Source organism: Equus asinus, chromosome 14 (assembly GCF_041296235.1).
Source record: "Equus asinus isolate D_3611 breed Donkey chromosome 14, EquAss-T2T_v2, whole genome shotgun sequence".
Taxonomy (NCBI): Eukaryota; Metazoa; Chordata; class Mammalia; order Perissodactyla; family Equidae; genus Equus; species Equus asinus.
The window spans coordinates 15035517-15049897 of NC_091803.1; the positions used below are offsets into that span (position 1 = coordinate 15035517).

At 49.9% G+C, this 14381-nt stretch overlaps 1 protein-coding gene across 1 annotated transcript; it reads right to left on the minus strand.

Annotated features, from left to right (window-relative positions):
• Positions 1-8257: 8257 nt before the first annotated feature.
• On the minus strand, positions 8258-13364 carry MOGAT3 (monoacylglycerol O-acyltransferase 3). Its single transcript, XM_070485392.1, is given in 15 exon segments — positions 8258-8421; positions 8424-8459; positions 8462-8527; positions 8604-8824; positions 9416-9590; positions 9895-10103; positions 10377-10443; positions 10533-10631; positions 10859-11045; positions 11252-11347; positions 11583-11692; positions 11944-12125; positions 12413-12452; positions 12583-12759; positions 13283-13364. Coding segments are annotated over 15 exon segments (1911 nt in total).
• Between the last annotated feature and the right edge of the window lie 1017 nt (positions 13365-14381).

Sequence of the window (14381 nt, forward strand, 5' to 3'; positions counted from 1 at the left end):
CTCCAGAGGCCTAGGGGCTTTTCCCAAAGACCCTGTGTATATCATGCTAGTGGAGGCAAACCCCAAACCTGGAGAGGTCCCTTGGGACACCCTGGAAAGGAAGGGCCACCTATGAAGAGAGCTTACAGTGACATCATCCAAAACTTTCCAGTGACAACACCTAAGTTTAAGGTAATAGGAGAAAACCAAGAGGTAGAAACTGAGATCAGAAACTCTACCTCAAATGAAATTCAAACTTTTCTTAAAGATTTTATGCAGCAGGAAGGAGAAAGGGGAACTAATTGGCTGTTGAGGGTTGGTTTGTTTGGAAGGCCTCTGAACTGTTATTCACGGCTGCCAAAATGTATCAATGAGAGCCAGTATCTCTAAAGACCCTTTCTCAAAGATCCATCCAGGCTGTATGCTTGTTGTCTCTGAGATACCACAGATCCTAAGTGCCCTCGGCTTTCCTCTTAATGGGGCAGAACTAAGAAACACACCTCATGAGGTGGCCCTGCTACGAAGGGAAAAACTGACAGGGTTATTGAGGCCTCTAGTGAGGAGGAAGAGGGCAATGGAAAGGTAAGGGCCCTCAGAGCCAGTGAAACTCACACCAGGGTCCTTCCTCTGCTCACTTAGATATTTATGGCCTGGCACCACACCCAACCTTCCATCCCAGTGATCACTGCTAAGGCTCCCAGTGAATGGAAAACATTATGTTGAGGCCCATCTCCTGCTGTGCAAGATTGTCCTGGTCCAATGGGTTTATCATTTCCATGGCCGTACTGAACCAAGTGACACCCCCTTCATTTCCAACACTGAAGAGACCCCATTTGACCCTGAGTCCAAAGAATTATCTTTACAGCGTGACCCCCCCCCCCCAGTTACAGGATGGCACTACTACATTTTATTGGGTCTGCCAAAAACATCCAAAAGGCGCTAAAACTTCCAGGAGAAAATTTACATTCTTTTTCTGTCCCTTGAAGATGTAAATCTCATTATAGCTTTGAAATGTTAACACCCCAGGAGGTAACTAAAACTCTGTCCACAATCGCCTGAGACTGAGGGAAAAAAAGGGACTGGGGGATGGGGGGGAAGAAACCTTTTAAAATACAAACTGCTATAAAAGCTGTCTTGCCCCAAATCTAGTCCACAGCCTCCTTAAGCTTGCTTGTCAAGGACAAATACAAATCTTCAAAGTCTTCTCCGCAAATATTAGTAAAAAGCTTTAGCCTTTGGAACAGGTGACCTCATCTTGTTCCATCTGCCTATTTGGATTCAACTGTTATTTATAAGCTGGTGAGTTTTACAGTGTCGTACCTGATTCATGGCTAAAATTTTGGAACAGAAGCTATAGTGTCTGTCTGTATGTCTGTGGACGTATGTTATGTATCTGTGATTTTTTATTCTTTCAACCTCTGGATGTTATTGCCAAAATTAATTTGGTAAAGAGCTCTATTTAATTGGCTTAAAAATAAGCATTTATGAATTAAATATTCCTGAAACTCAGAAATATAGAAACCAACTCTAATGTTTTTCAAGTTCACTTGATCTAGGATAATCAAGAGTGAATAAAAGCTAGTTTAGATTTTGTTTAATTAAAATAGGTATGCATTTAGAGTTATCAACATTAAATATAATGAAGATAAATGACTTTTACTCTACCTGGTTTACTAGTCAAATAAATTCAGGTTATCTCTATTAAAAATTTTTCCTCAGGAAAAGTAGCCTGATACAATGGCTGATTTTATCTAATGTCTAATGAAGTTTTCATGGGTAGTCAAAACACAATTGTTGGAGCAAGTGATTTAGATAAATATAGGTGGAACGAGAGTTTTTAGGTGAACTTTTCAGCAATAATTATGTGTTATGGTACATCTACTTAACAATAGTTTCCCAAATCTTTGGTAACTTTCACCCTTAGAATTTTGCCAAGTTAAACTGGAGCATGGGAATTTATTGACTGTCTAGATAATTTCCAAATAAGACAAAATATGGAAACATTAATTACCAAACAAGTCTAAGTTTACCTACTTTTGACCTCTTATTACAGAGGAATTAAAGACATTTGTCTACTAGGAAACATGTCTTGCACCACACTGAAAAAACTGTGCTATGAGGAAATGTATGTTTATAGAGATTATGAAATGTGTTAATAAATTTGCCAGTCTAAGGAATGCTGAGGTAACAGACAGTTCACAATCGCTTACTTCTTAGTTCTCACTAGAAACTAAGATTTCTAAAGGTTAATAATTGTAATTAATATATGTAATTAAAGCTACCAGAAATATTAAGGGAAAACAACTCTCCAAGTAAGAAAAGTAGGATGTGAGGACTGGCCCAGTGGCATAGTGGTTAAGTTCATGTGCTCCTCTTCAGTGGCCCAGGGTTTGTAGGTTGGGGTCCCAGGTGCAGATCTAACATCAAGTCACGCTGTGGTGGCATCCCACATACAAAAAATAGAGGACGATTGGCAACAGATGTTAGCTCAGGGCCAATTTTGGCTAAGAGAAGGTATGAAATATGGAGATGCACTTTTGTTAAGGGAAAAGAAAGTAAATTTGTCTTAAAGTAAAACTGGTTATTTCCAGATGGGAAAGAGGAAAATCAAGGACAAGATGTTATAGAAAGTTGGGAAGAGAGAGAGAGAAAGAGAGAATTTTACTTTGTGTGGTCAAGTTGGCCAACATTGAATTGTTCTTATAAGTTGGGTTTTTGTGTGTGGGTGGGTGTGTGTTTGAGGAAGATTCACCCTGAGCTAACATCCATCGCCAATCCTCCTCTTTTTATTTTTGCTTGAGGAAGACTAGCCCTGAGCTAATGTCTGTGCCAATCTTTCTCTACTTTGTGAGTCACCTCCACAGCATGGCTGATGAGTGGAGTAGTTCTGCACGTGGGATCTGAACCTACAAACCCGGGCTGTCGAAGCAGAGTGTGGAACTTAAACCACTTGACTATGGGGCCGGCCCTCCATTGTTTATTTTGTTTTTTTTTTTAAGTAAGTGATAGTATGCTTATGCAATTTTCTTTCACTGTTGAAAGAAGAAAGTTTTCTTGGCAGATTGGTCTGCTCCTGATAAGAGATTGTGAAAGGTTTTTCTTTACCTTTAAAGTAATTTGACTAGAAAGAAAAGATTCTGTTTTATCAAAATAATTTCCTGTGCCTCATATTGTTTTAATCAGGTCTTTGATTACTTAAGGAAAGTGAGTCTTCTTAATATCAAAAGAGTGAACTTTTGTTCATAAATATGTAACTTTCTGTATTTTCTTTAAAATCTTTTGTCACTTTAGTTAAGTAATCATTAAATATTGTTTCATAATGATCTGTGATCCTATTTAGTTAAATGTCCAAAACCTTTTGATATTTTTGACAAACTTCCCCAAATAAAATTCTAAATGAAGTCTTTTTTTTACCTGGAAGTAACTTTGGGATTTTCCAGAGGGCCCCTGGAACATCTTAAAAGATTTGTTCTCTCTCCTTATAAAAAGAGAGACATTAGGGGGCTGGCCTGGTGGCACAGCAGTTAAGTGTGCATGTTCTGCTTTGGCGGCCTGGGGTTCACCAGTTTGGATCCCGGGTGCAGACATGGCACTGCTTGGCAAGCCATGCTGTGTGGCAGGTGTCTGACATATAAAGTAGAGGAAGATGGGCACAGATGTTAGCTCAGGGCTAATCTTCCTCAAAAAAAGAAAAAAAAAAGAGAGAGAGACATTAAACTAATTAGGCTGATTTGATATGATAGATTGCATGGGAAGCATTGTCAAATAAGAAATAATGCTACACCTTCTTTACAGATACCCTTGTATGGATATATGTTATTAGTATAAATTTTCCAGAAATTATATGAAATTCCTTAAAATCTGATATGTAATGTTATCAGTCATAATTCTAGTTATTACCTTGAAATGTGTATCACAGAAATAAGCAAATTTCCTTTTCAATTGCATTATAATGAACTCTCATTGGATCTTTAACCATGGCCATTTTCATCTTTCTTCATGTACAGTTACTGTTTTACTCTCATGCTTTTGCAAAAGTGTTCCTGCAAAAGTGCTTCATCTTCAAGGAGATTCATGGAAAGGACTCTGGTGGGGACAGTTTCCCGATAACTTTAAGATCATAAAGCTGAACTGGGTAAGAATTTCCAGAACTAATGAAAAAAGTGGATTCAAACAGAACAAGAATTCATAACATGGGACTGAATGAACAGATGAGGATGATTATAATTTTTATGACTTTTTCTTTGAAACATTGCTGGTTCTTTCATGTTTTGTTTTTTCAAGATTTAAAGAAACCTCTTCTCTTAAGCTCTCCATGACTTCCAGAAGTTTGGGAAAGTATACCTTTGTGAACAAACATGAAACGATTACTTTTTCTCCCTATCTTATCCCTCCAGAATTTGAAAACTCTCAATGAGTATTCCTATTTTTATGGCAATATAGTTATTTGCATAAGTTCAATAAGAATCTGTCCTTATAACAGGACACATTTGGAAACCTTGGTTACATTAGCAAGGCTTTGACCAGAATGTCATATTTGAGAGAGATGCACATAAACTCAGATAGGACCAGAGAGCTTTAAGGAACTAAGGTTGACTTTATGGAGCCAATAAAAGCCCTTGGAAAAATCATCCTGGTACCTTGTTTACAGGATTCCTGGCAACCTTACCAGGTGAGTAAAGAAGGTCACTTCTGGGCAGACCCAGGAACATCAGGATATTTGGGGGACCTCTAGAAGAGAGGTTTTCACACAAATCTATAGGCATTTCAGGAAGTGTCTGACGGAAAGTCCTTGGCTTGGCTTCTTAGCCTTAAGAGGCTTTTACAGTTCAATCTGAGATTTCTTATGAAAAGTTCCAGCAAAGCAGACTTAAAAGAGCCTGTATGGTCAATCACTATTCTTGCTGTACTTATGGAAAAATCAGGCCAAATTCACTAAACTAGACAATTTTCAAACAAGTTAGTCTTACTATGATTACTTTTGATAGAAATGGGGGTGCTTGTAGAAAGAAAAATTATATTTCAGTAGAAACTACAATACACACTTATGGATATTAGATTCTAGTTCTGTTAATTGTCTTTGAGGTTTTGTTTTCTACCTGTAAACTGGACTGGATACTAAATTCTTCTTGTTTCCTCCAATATCCAGCTTCCACTCTCTAAACTAATATTTCCAAGTTTTCTCCCGCCCTTCTGACTTGGAATCATTGAGAACTAAAACTGCCCTTTTCCCGAGGTCATGCAAACTAAAGTGGAACATCTGGATATAAACGTCAGAGAAATCACCACAACAGCTCATATATGGACAATCTTCACGCCTGTTACTATATGGGCTACTCAGAGAGATCACCAGAGACATGTAAACTGCAAACAAGGAAAATTTATCAGATTGCTACTGCCTGCCCACACTCCATCTGAAGATCCTTTGAGCTCGACATCTAGAAATCTTGACTGATTGCCTTCAGAACTCAGAAACGGGGATTATAATCTACTCCAATCATTAAACTTCATTTTTCTTTTGTTTCCATGGAAATGCCTCTTATTAAATAACCTGATGCCAATGCTTGCACCATGTAGGCCTAACTTGGGGAACCCACCGGCATCACCACCTACTGAAAGGAGACAAAACCCTTTAATTGAACAGACTTATTGTCAGAACTAAAAATTGGTTCTATGAGCTATAAAGCAATCTACCAACTCAGGACAAGTTCAAACCTACTTATATCAGATGGTCCAAGACGTTGAGCTTTTTCACAACATCACCCAAATCCTTAAACAGATTCCCAGGGCCAGGCCCAAGACCTGTTTTCATGGTTGGGTCCTTTCAAGTTTGGGACAATGGCCATAGACTGGATTTCAAACTACTGCCTGTATAATTATTATAGGATATGCTACTATAATCCTATTTAGATGTGTACTTTCTCAATTACAACGTCCTCTATCTCTGACTTACAGCACATCAGCTATCTTCGCCATTGTCTCTGATGCTTCAGCATCACAGGGTGGATTGTAGGGTAAACTCTGGCAGCTTTTTTTTTTTTCTTTTTGCAATGCAAGTGCCTAACTTAAGCTTTGAATGCCAGGCATCCACTTCAAAGATGGTGATCTCAAATAAACACATTGCCAGCCACACCGACTAGATATAAAGCCAGGCCGTCTCCCCCTACTAAGACTCCTTTGTTTTTAGAGATCTTGGCTGATTTCTATAACTGACCATTTGGGCCATTGGTTCTTTCTCTTCTTGTGCTTTGAATTTCCACTCCTATGTTTTAAATTCCCCAATAAAGAGTGAGCCCATGAAACGCTAGGCCCCCACCCTCAACCTGAATAAAGCAGAACCTCAGGCCCATGTGCTCTCTCTCTCTCTCCCTGCCTGTGACCTCACTATGTGACTCTAGGTGTGCTGTGTAATTTTCAGTTCCTATAAGTAATAAACCTTTAGTTTTTCAAAGTTTCCTAATGATTATGGCTGAAGGGTATCCTGCAGTCATGATAAGAACCACAAGGGCCCATCCAACCACAACATTGGGTATTGATAGGCTGAGACGAGCATAAAACAAGGGCTTTGGGGAGGACTTTTAGACTACTGCAAGTCCCGCTCCAGAAGGACAAGGCTTCCCTTGACAAGATCAGTGACAAAGTTCTTCAAGACTCAAAGAGATGGTGTGTACCCAGCATTTGGGGGATGTGCCCTTGGAAGAAATCTAGCAGCCAGATTTTGGCCGGCTGGATGGAAGGACAAGTAGCTGCATTGAGGCCAGCCTGTACTCCAAGGGTATCTTGGCTGAGGGTGTTCAAACCTGGAGCTGTTTTTTTCCAGCCCGCTTGCCAACACCCCCCGCTCCAGCCTCAAAGAGTGATGGGACTCCTATAGAGAAAACCTACGTCGAGCGCATGAGCAGAAAACCAGGGACAGGTGAAGAGGCAGAGACAGCACAGACTCTGCCAAAGGACCTTAAGGGAAAAAGTTCAAAGAGTCCATGAGGGCATCCATGAGGAAGGGGACTCAGCCTCAAAGGTCTGGCGGCCCAGAGAACACAAGGCTAACTTATGACAGTGCAGTCAAGCACTTTTTGGCCCCTTTCCCCTCCTCTGCCCCACTCCCCAACCCCAAGGGGGTTCAGCAACAGCAGCTAGCAGAGGAGGTGGGGAAGAGGGCCACCCCACCCCTTTCAACTCCATCTTCCCCAACTGCCACTTCTGGGCCAAGCAGGCAGGCCGCATGCAATTAGCCCTTGCTGGAAAGGGGAAAACTCCTGTTCTTGGGTGAAGATCGAAGTGTTGATTACTGCACAAACTAAACATTTCTGTGTACCAACTTAAAATGAATGTAGAAGTTATTACCTGGGGACGACCCAGAGAAATCATGGGATTGCCCCGATCTTCATCCAGGGACAAGGGAAAATTCTTCCACTGAATGCATTTTATAGGACAGTGGGAGACAAATATGGTTGCATTGCAATTACATGGTAACAAGTTATTCTTGCCAAAGTCCTGGATACAGACACAAAGACTGTCAGCAAATAGGGCCGCCAAAGTCAGAGGATGCTATGACTACCTAAGGACCCTTGGATGTTTAGTCTCACTGCTTCATTTTACCCATGCCATGCCTGTCATGAGGATGACACCAGCAAACTCTAATTGGCTCATATTTTGCCAATCTCTGTTCTAATCTTAATCCTTTAATTTTCACAACAACAATTTTCACAAATTTCCTCTGCGTGTTGAGCAAGTGTGTTAACGTTGAGTCTAATGCTGGGCTTGCAGTAGCAATTAATGCTGGTAAAATAAATCCTCACTTCATCCAAGCCCCAAGGAAACACAAAGGATGGAGAGGCGGTGCACAATTAAGCTGTGTACCTAACTCCATCATTTCTCCCCCTGGGGATCATTCCACTCTCCACGCGGTCAGGTACCCTTGACCAAGCTCAGCTTTGGCTCACGGTATTCCACCATCCACCCTATCTTCTCCACCCACTTAATTCTGCTCTCCCTGCAAAGCCTAGCCCTCTGTGCAGCCGCTCTCCCCAACTCGGTCCTGACACCTGACAGCTCTCAGCTAAGCAGATGCTCTTATCGACAGAGGGAGAAGGGGCCCAGCAAAGGGAAGAGGCTTACACAGGGTCAAGCAGCAGAATTAAGTCTGTCTTGGAGGAGAATTCAGGGTGCTGATACTCCATCTACGGCAGCAACTCTGCAGCACATCAGGATGGGAGCAAATTTCTCCTGGGGATGCTCACTCCCAGAGCGAAAGCGTGAGCCTTGCGAGCATCCGATTCTAGGAAGTAGTACAAAGCAGTGGTGGGAGAGAACTGGCTTTTATTGGAGGAGCAGAGTGTGGCAGTAGGTGGAGGTCAAAGTGCATGGGATCAGGGGCTCCGTGGCTCCGTGGGGGAGGTGGCATAAGGCCAGGCTGGATGAAGGTGAGGTGAGTAGAGGCGCCACACCACAGCTTGCCCTGTGCTCCTCAAACAGCTGCACAGAGCCTTCATGTAGAGCGTATGATAGTGGTCAACTTCCTCCTCACTGGGGTGGAGGCGCTGGGGCGGCCCACTGCAGGACAGGATGACACAGGTGAGGCGAGAGGCCTCTGCTGCCCACACAGGGGGCGGTAGCCTTCTTCCCTGGAGAGGGGCGCTCACCCACAGTGGTGATGGGCACGGCAAAGGGCAGCAGGCCCCAGGAGGTGGCCGAGAAGAGACCACGGCCCCAGAAGACGCAGGGAGCAAAGCCCAGGAGCTTCTTGAAGGTGATCTGGCACAGATGCTGCCAGGAGCCTGTGGCAAAAGTCTTAAGACTGAAGATACCATTCTCCCCAAAGGAGTATACAGACACCAGGGCGGCCCTGGGAAGGGGAGGCAGAAGAGAAGAGGGTGGTCAGGCCAGCGGTCCCCGGAGTGCCCGAAGACAAGAGCCTCAGATGGCGGCCACTTCCTTCCCACACCCTGTGATGCCATGCCCCAAGGCCTTTGGAAGCAAATGAAGATGGTAACAAAGAAAGATCTGGAAGGAGGGACTCACATTTCCGAGAAACACTTGTGAACTGGGCCTTCATCTATATATGTGTGCCTATGTCACAGGCAAACAAACAAGTCCAGGCTCTTGCCTTTGAGAGAGCGGCAGAAAGGGATTCGACCCCAGACCCTAGACCCCAGACCCCAGGGTTTCTGAGCCCAGGGGTCCTGCTGTTTGCATTCCAGCCCTGCCTCTCTCCGGGGGGAGGAAGCTGGTGAGATGGGCACACTGGGCACAGGTAAGCACTCAAGCGCTGACGTAAGTGCTGTCCAGGTGCAGGGCACAGTGCACGGGCTCCGGGGACACACAGTCCCACCTACAGGGACCTGATGTCTAGGGACTGAGAGGGTGGCCCCCAGACACACCGTGATGTTCTGACCATGAGGAGCGGCCCCAGGACAGGCACCCACACCCCACTCACCCGTGCCTCAGTGCCAGGTGCAAGAAGCCTTTCTGCTCCTGGAGAGTGAGGTGGTGCTCCCCAGGGACCATGGACAGGCACTCATGGGCACCCCCGACAATGATAACAACAGCCTGCCCCAGCTGGGGCTGGGACAGAATGAAGTCCAGGCCCTGGTGGTTCCCAGGACACATTCCTGGTGGCTCAAGGAGGTGGGGAGCAGTAACCACCTCCTCCGTGGCTCCCTGGCCCCTCACCCAACCCTTTAGCACAGGAAGAGTGAGCCCCACATCCCATTCCTTCCAACCCCCCTCGCCCTGTGCCCATGTCAGTGTGCCCTGCAGTGCTTCTCCCAGTGAGGACACAGGGCACTTGCTCCACGTTACTCACTGATGCCCAGTGTGAGCCTGGCCAATGTTCAAGCCAGGTGCCTGCCCTGGGGGGTGAGTGGGTGGCACTCTGGCCAGGGATCCCCTCCTCGCACTCAGCTCAAGGCTCACCAAGGGACATGATGTAGCCATGATAGACTGGGAGGCGGAAGAGGCTGTCCAGGGTGGCTGTCCAGGGCCGATGCCCATGAAGCCGCTGGGAGAAGCCATTGCTCTCGGTGAGGAAATTACAGAAGATCCCGGTGCACATGATCCCATGTGGGTGAGCGCCCAGCACGTAGTTCCAGTTAGGGGGCAGCTCCACTGTTTTCACCAGCTTTGGAGTGTTGGGTAGGATAAAGGGGAGGAGGCATAGAAGCTAAGACATCAGTCAAAAAGAACTGACCTCCACCCCAACAGATTTCAGAGTTCAAGGTCCTAGGAGGAGGTCAAGGGCACAGGGGACCCCCTCTTGAACACCACTCTGCCCCTGCCCCATGGCCTGAGCTTAGGCAGCAGGGGCTCAGGCTCCATCACAGGGAGAGGCAAATAGGTGGGGGAAGTGGGGGACAGGGAGGAAGCAGAGTCCCTCTGGAGGGTGACCTGTCTCCTTGATAGGAGAATAGTCACTTAGGTGTTTCCAAAAGGTCTGCTTTCTCATCCACTCGGAAGGCCTTCCACCTTGGGGCAGAGAGACAAGCATGGAGGAACCCCCGGAGGTGCCAGATTGCCATCTCCCACTTCCGGCAGGGCCTCCTTCCATGGCTCACCTTGGCTGGGTGTGTCCCAGCCCAGGAAGAGCCCTACCAAATAGAGAACAGAGAGCCACCAGAGCGACGTGAAGAGGACAAGAAGGGAAAAGAGAGGGACTGGGCGAAAGAAGAGAAAGAAAAATGAATTCCCTTTGGAAACTCAGTCATTCTAGCCAACAGCTCTTGTCCTCCAGCCTCACTGGTGGGATCATCCCGCCACCTCCCAGCCTGACCTCTGGCCCTCTCCACCTCCCTTTGCCCTCAGACATCCAGGCAAGTAGGGTTCCAGCCCCCACTTCTTCCCTTGCGGACCCCAGGCACCCATGCCTCTCCCCTCCTCTCACCCACAAAGAGCAAAACGAATACGTGTTGGTAGGTGCGCACTGCTTCCAGCCACTGCTTCTGCAGGGTATTCATGGTGGAGGAGCGCGGAGGGCGTGGAGATCCCGCTCCAGAGCTCCCCTCGTCAGGAAGGGCTCCAGGACTCCGAGGACGAACAATGATGGTTTGGGGCCAAGCCCTTGGGGCATCCTGGGATTGGGTGTGTGCTGGGGTGTGGATGGCAAGATGCTTGGATCTGGAGCCCCAGACGCTTTCAGGCTTCCTCTCAGACTGATCTGTGAACTTCGTGCTCGTTGGGTCTGGACCCGCCCCTGGGCGGGGAAGGGGTGTGCAAGGGAGGTGTGGTAACCGAATTGACCTGGGGGAAGGGACTCAGAAGAATCTGGAGAGCGCACCAACTGGGTCCCAGCTGCTGGCGGGGGCCAGAAGCCCAACGGAGGCCGTCTAATCTCCAGTGCGGCCGCGTAGGCCCCTGCCCGCACGCTCCGCGTCTGTTGGCAGGTCTCCGGGAGTGTCAAGACCTTCCCGAGCCCCCGCCAGGCCCTGCAGCGCGCCCAACCGTCCCCCGCCGCGCACAAACACGCAAACACACAAACACCGCGGGGCTGTTCCCACCTTTAATTTCACCCTTCCTCCCGAGGGCCTCGCGGGGCTCGGGGACGGCCAGGGCGGCAGGGGCGCCTAGGTGAGGACCAGGTGCCCGTGGGCGGGAACGCCGTGGCGCGCCTTGCGCTCTGCGAACAACCATCGGAGCTGCTCCACGGAGAGCGCAGGCAGCGCGTCCGCCTGCGCCCGGTCAGGCTGTGGGCTTCGCGGCACCGGGATCGGGGTCCCCACTGTGGGCGGAACGGGAGGCGAGAGGGGGTCCTCGGGATCCCCCGCCGGACCCCTTCCCTCCCTCCGGCGGCGATCGTCCAGGCCAGAGCTCAGGGCTGGGGCAGCGGCCATAGGCCAGCCCGGGGGGCGAGGCTGGCGTGGCCGACGCGCGGCCGACAACCAGGATTTCAGACCGCAACCAGGGACCTCCACAGCCCGGCGCGGGGAGCCGGCGGGCCGGGGAGCAGATGGGGCAGAAGCCGGGGCTCACCGAAGGCGTGGATGGACGCGCCGCAGGGGGAGGAGGCCCAGGGGCCGTGGAACAGCGGCAGGGCCACGCTCAGCAGCGGCTGCAGAGCTTTCTGCGCCCTCGGCACCCACGAGCCTAGCGGGCTCGCCAACTGCTGGAAGAGCTCGTTCTCCCCGAAAGAGAAGACAGGTACCAGGGAGGCCCTGGGGAGCAGGGCTGCACCTGACTCTGGGCCCTGGGGCGCGCCGTGCTCCTGCCTCCACGGCTGCCCGGGAGTGCCCTGTCTGGCCACCGGCGCTTCTCATCGATGTTCCAGCGCTAACTGGACAAAACCCTTCAGATTCCGGATCCGCAAGCTCAGCGCTCCGGGTTTTGCCTCCAGGGGCCCTCTCATGGCCAGGACAATGGCCTGGCCTGGCCATCACTCCCCTCCCCATCCGCTGGCCATGACAACAGACGGGAGGCTCTGGCCTTGTCCAGGGCACCAAACCTGGGGGGAGGGTAGAGGCTGGGAGGCCTGATGCCCAGATCTTGAAGAGAAGAGGGAGGAGGGCATGGGGAAAGTCGAGCTGGGACCAGGTGACCCCAGACTGGAGGAGGAGGGCAGGTGGGAGGTGACAGCAGAGAGTGGGAGTCCTGAGCAGGGCCACCCCTCCTCACCACCACACATGGTGTAGTCCTGGAAGGGAGGGAAGTGGAAGCAACAGGGCAGCATGAGCAGGTGCGGCCGGGGGCGGGAGAAGCCCGTGGGCCCAGTGCAGAAGTTGCCCAAGGCCCTGACATCCAGAAGCCGGTGAGGGTGGAAGCCGAAGAGGTTGCTGCTGGAGGGGTCCGACTCTGTGGTTTAACCAGCCGGGGGACAGAGGGTGCACCCCCCACACGGCGGGTGAGATTGGATTTTGGGGGATGACAGTCCCAAGAGTCTCTTCGGAAGCCCTGCTCCCACCCCACACACCGTTCCTGGATGCCCTCACGGAGATGGGGAGGGAGTCACAGAAACGTCTCCAGATTGCCCAGTTGCGGACCCAGGCAGAGCAGCGGCCTCCTGGCCACGGCGCATCCCTGTCTCCATAGAGCCAGACCACATAGAGGACTGCTGGGACACAGGCCTGGCCTAGGAGTGCAAGGAGCAAAGTGGCCATGCACACCTGGGCTGAAGCGGGGTGGAACTCAGGACTCGGACGTTTAAGTGCCAGGTTCTCACTTTGCCACTCCGGCTTCCATGGCTCCAGGCCCTTCTGACCCACCTACTTCCTGCTCACTCCTTCAAGGACCCCACCCGGAGATCCCAGCCCTGCCTCCCTCTCTCACGGGGAAGCTGAGCGCCAGGGGCAGGGGTCCGGCGGGCTCAGGGACTCACCGAGCCCCAAGAAGGAGAAGACCCATTGCAGGACACCAAACCCTTGGAGGCCCCGGTAGAGGAGGCTGGAGGAGGTTGGCATTCCATAGCAGGAGTCACACAGGAGCTGCTAGGATGCTTAAGGACACCTGTTTTGGCCCAGTCCACAGGCCCTGACCCCTGGCCCCACCCCCTTTTCTGCCCCCTTTGCTGACCTGCACCCTGGGCCCTCGAGCGCCCCGGCCAGGAAGGATTAACCACTACCTGAGCTGCAGGGCTATGACCAGTAAAACCAAACGGGAGTGACCAGGGGTGTGGCCAAAAAGCTGGGCTAGCAGAGGTCTGGGAAAGTGGGTGCTTGCCGGCGTGGTGTGTACCATTAAAGGCAGGGCTCCCCCTGGGTCATCCAGGCTTGGCCCTTGAGGAGGAGACAACCTGTAGGATTTATTCCCTAAGGAGCAGCTTCGGCCTCTGTGGGGAGATGCTCCATTGGGGAGTCCTTTGCAGGAAAGGCTAAGGAGTGGGGAACCCCTTAAGAGAGAGCCCAGTGGGCTGTGGGCAGTCCTCATCGCCCCCACGGCCCTCCCCAACACTGACCAGAGGCCTGTGGAGCTGGCACCTTTTCTGGGTCAGGGGACATCACTTCTTTTAAGGAAATCTATAACACACTCATCAGGAGCCTCTGTCACATGCTCTCCCAGCTTAAAATACTTTCCCTCCGTCACAGTGATTCTCTGATTAAGGTCCCCCCCGCCCCCCGCCCCAGCTGGAGGCAACAAGAAGAGTGGTACTGTGCTCATCGCTGCAACCCTTGTGATGGGAGATGCTCTGGAAATGAATGCTGGACCCACAGGAGACAGGATAAGCCAGCTTCCAAGGCCCAGCCCCTACTGCTCAGGCTGGCACACCCTTTCTGTCCCCGTCCCCTGCCTCACTCTCCTGCAGCTTCCCTATCTGGGGAGCTTGCCAAGAGGCGTTTTCTCCTGTCCCTGCTCAGCCCGCTTCCATCCACAGGCTGTGCGGATGAGGGTGGTGGAGGCTGGGGTGAGATCCTCAGAGAGATGCTCAGTCCACATGGAAAGGTGATGCAACCGGCCCCACCCCCCAGGAAGGAAGGCTT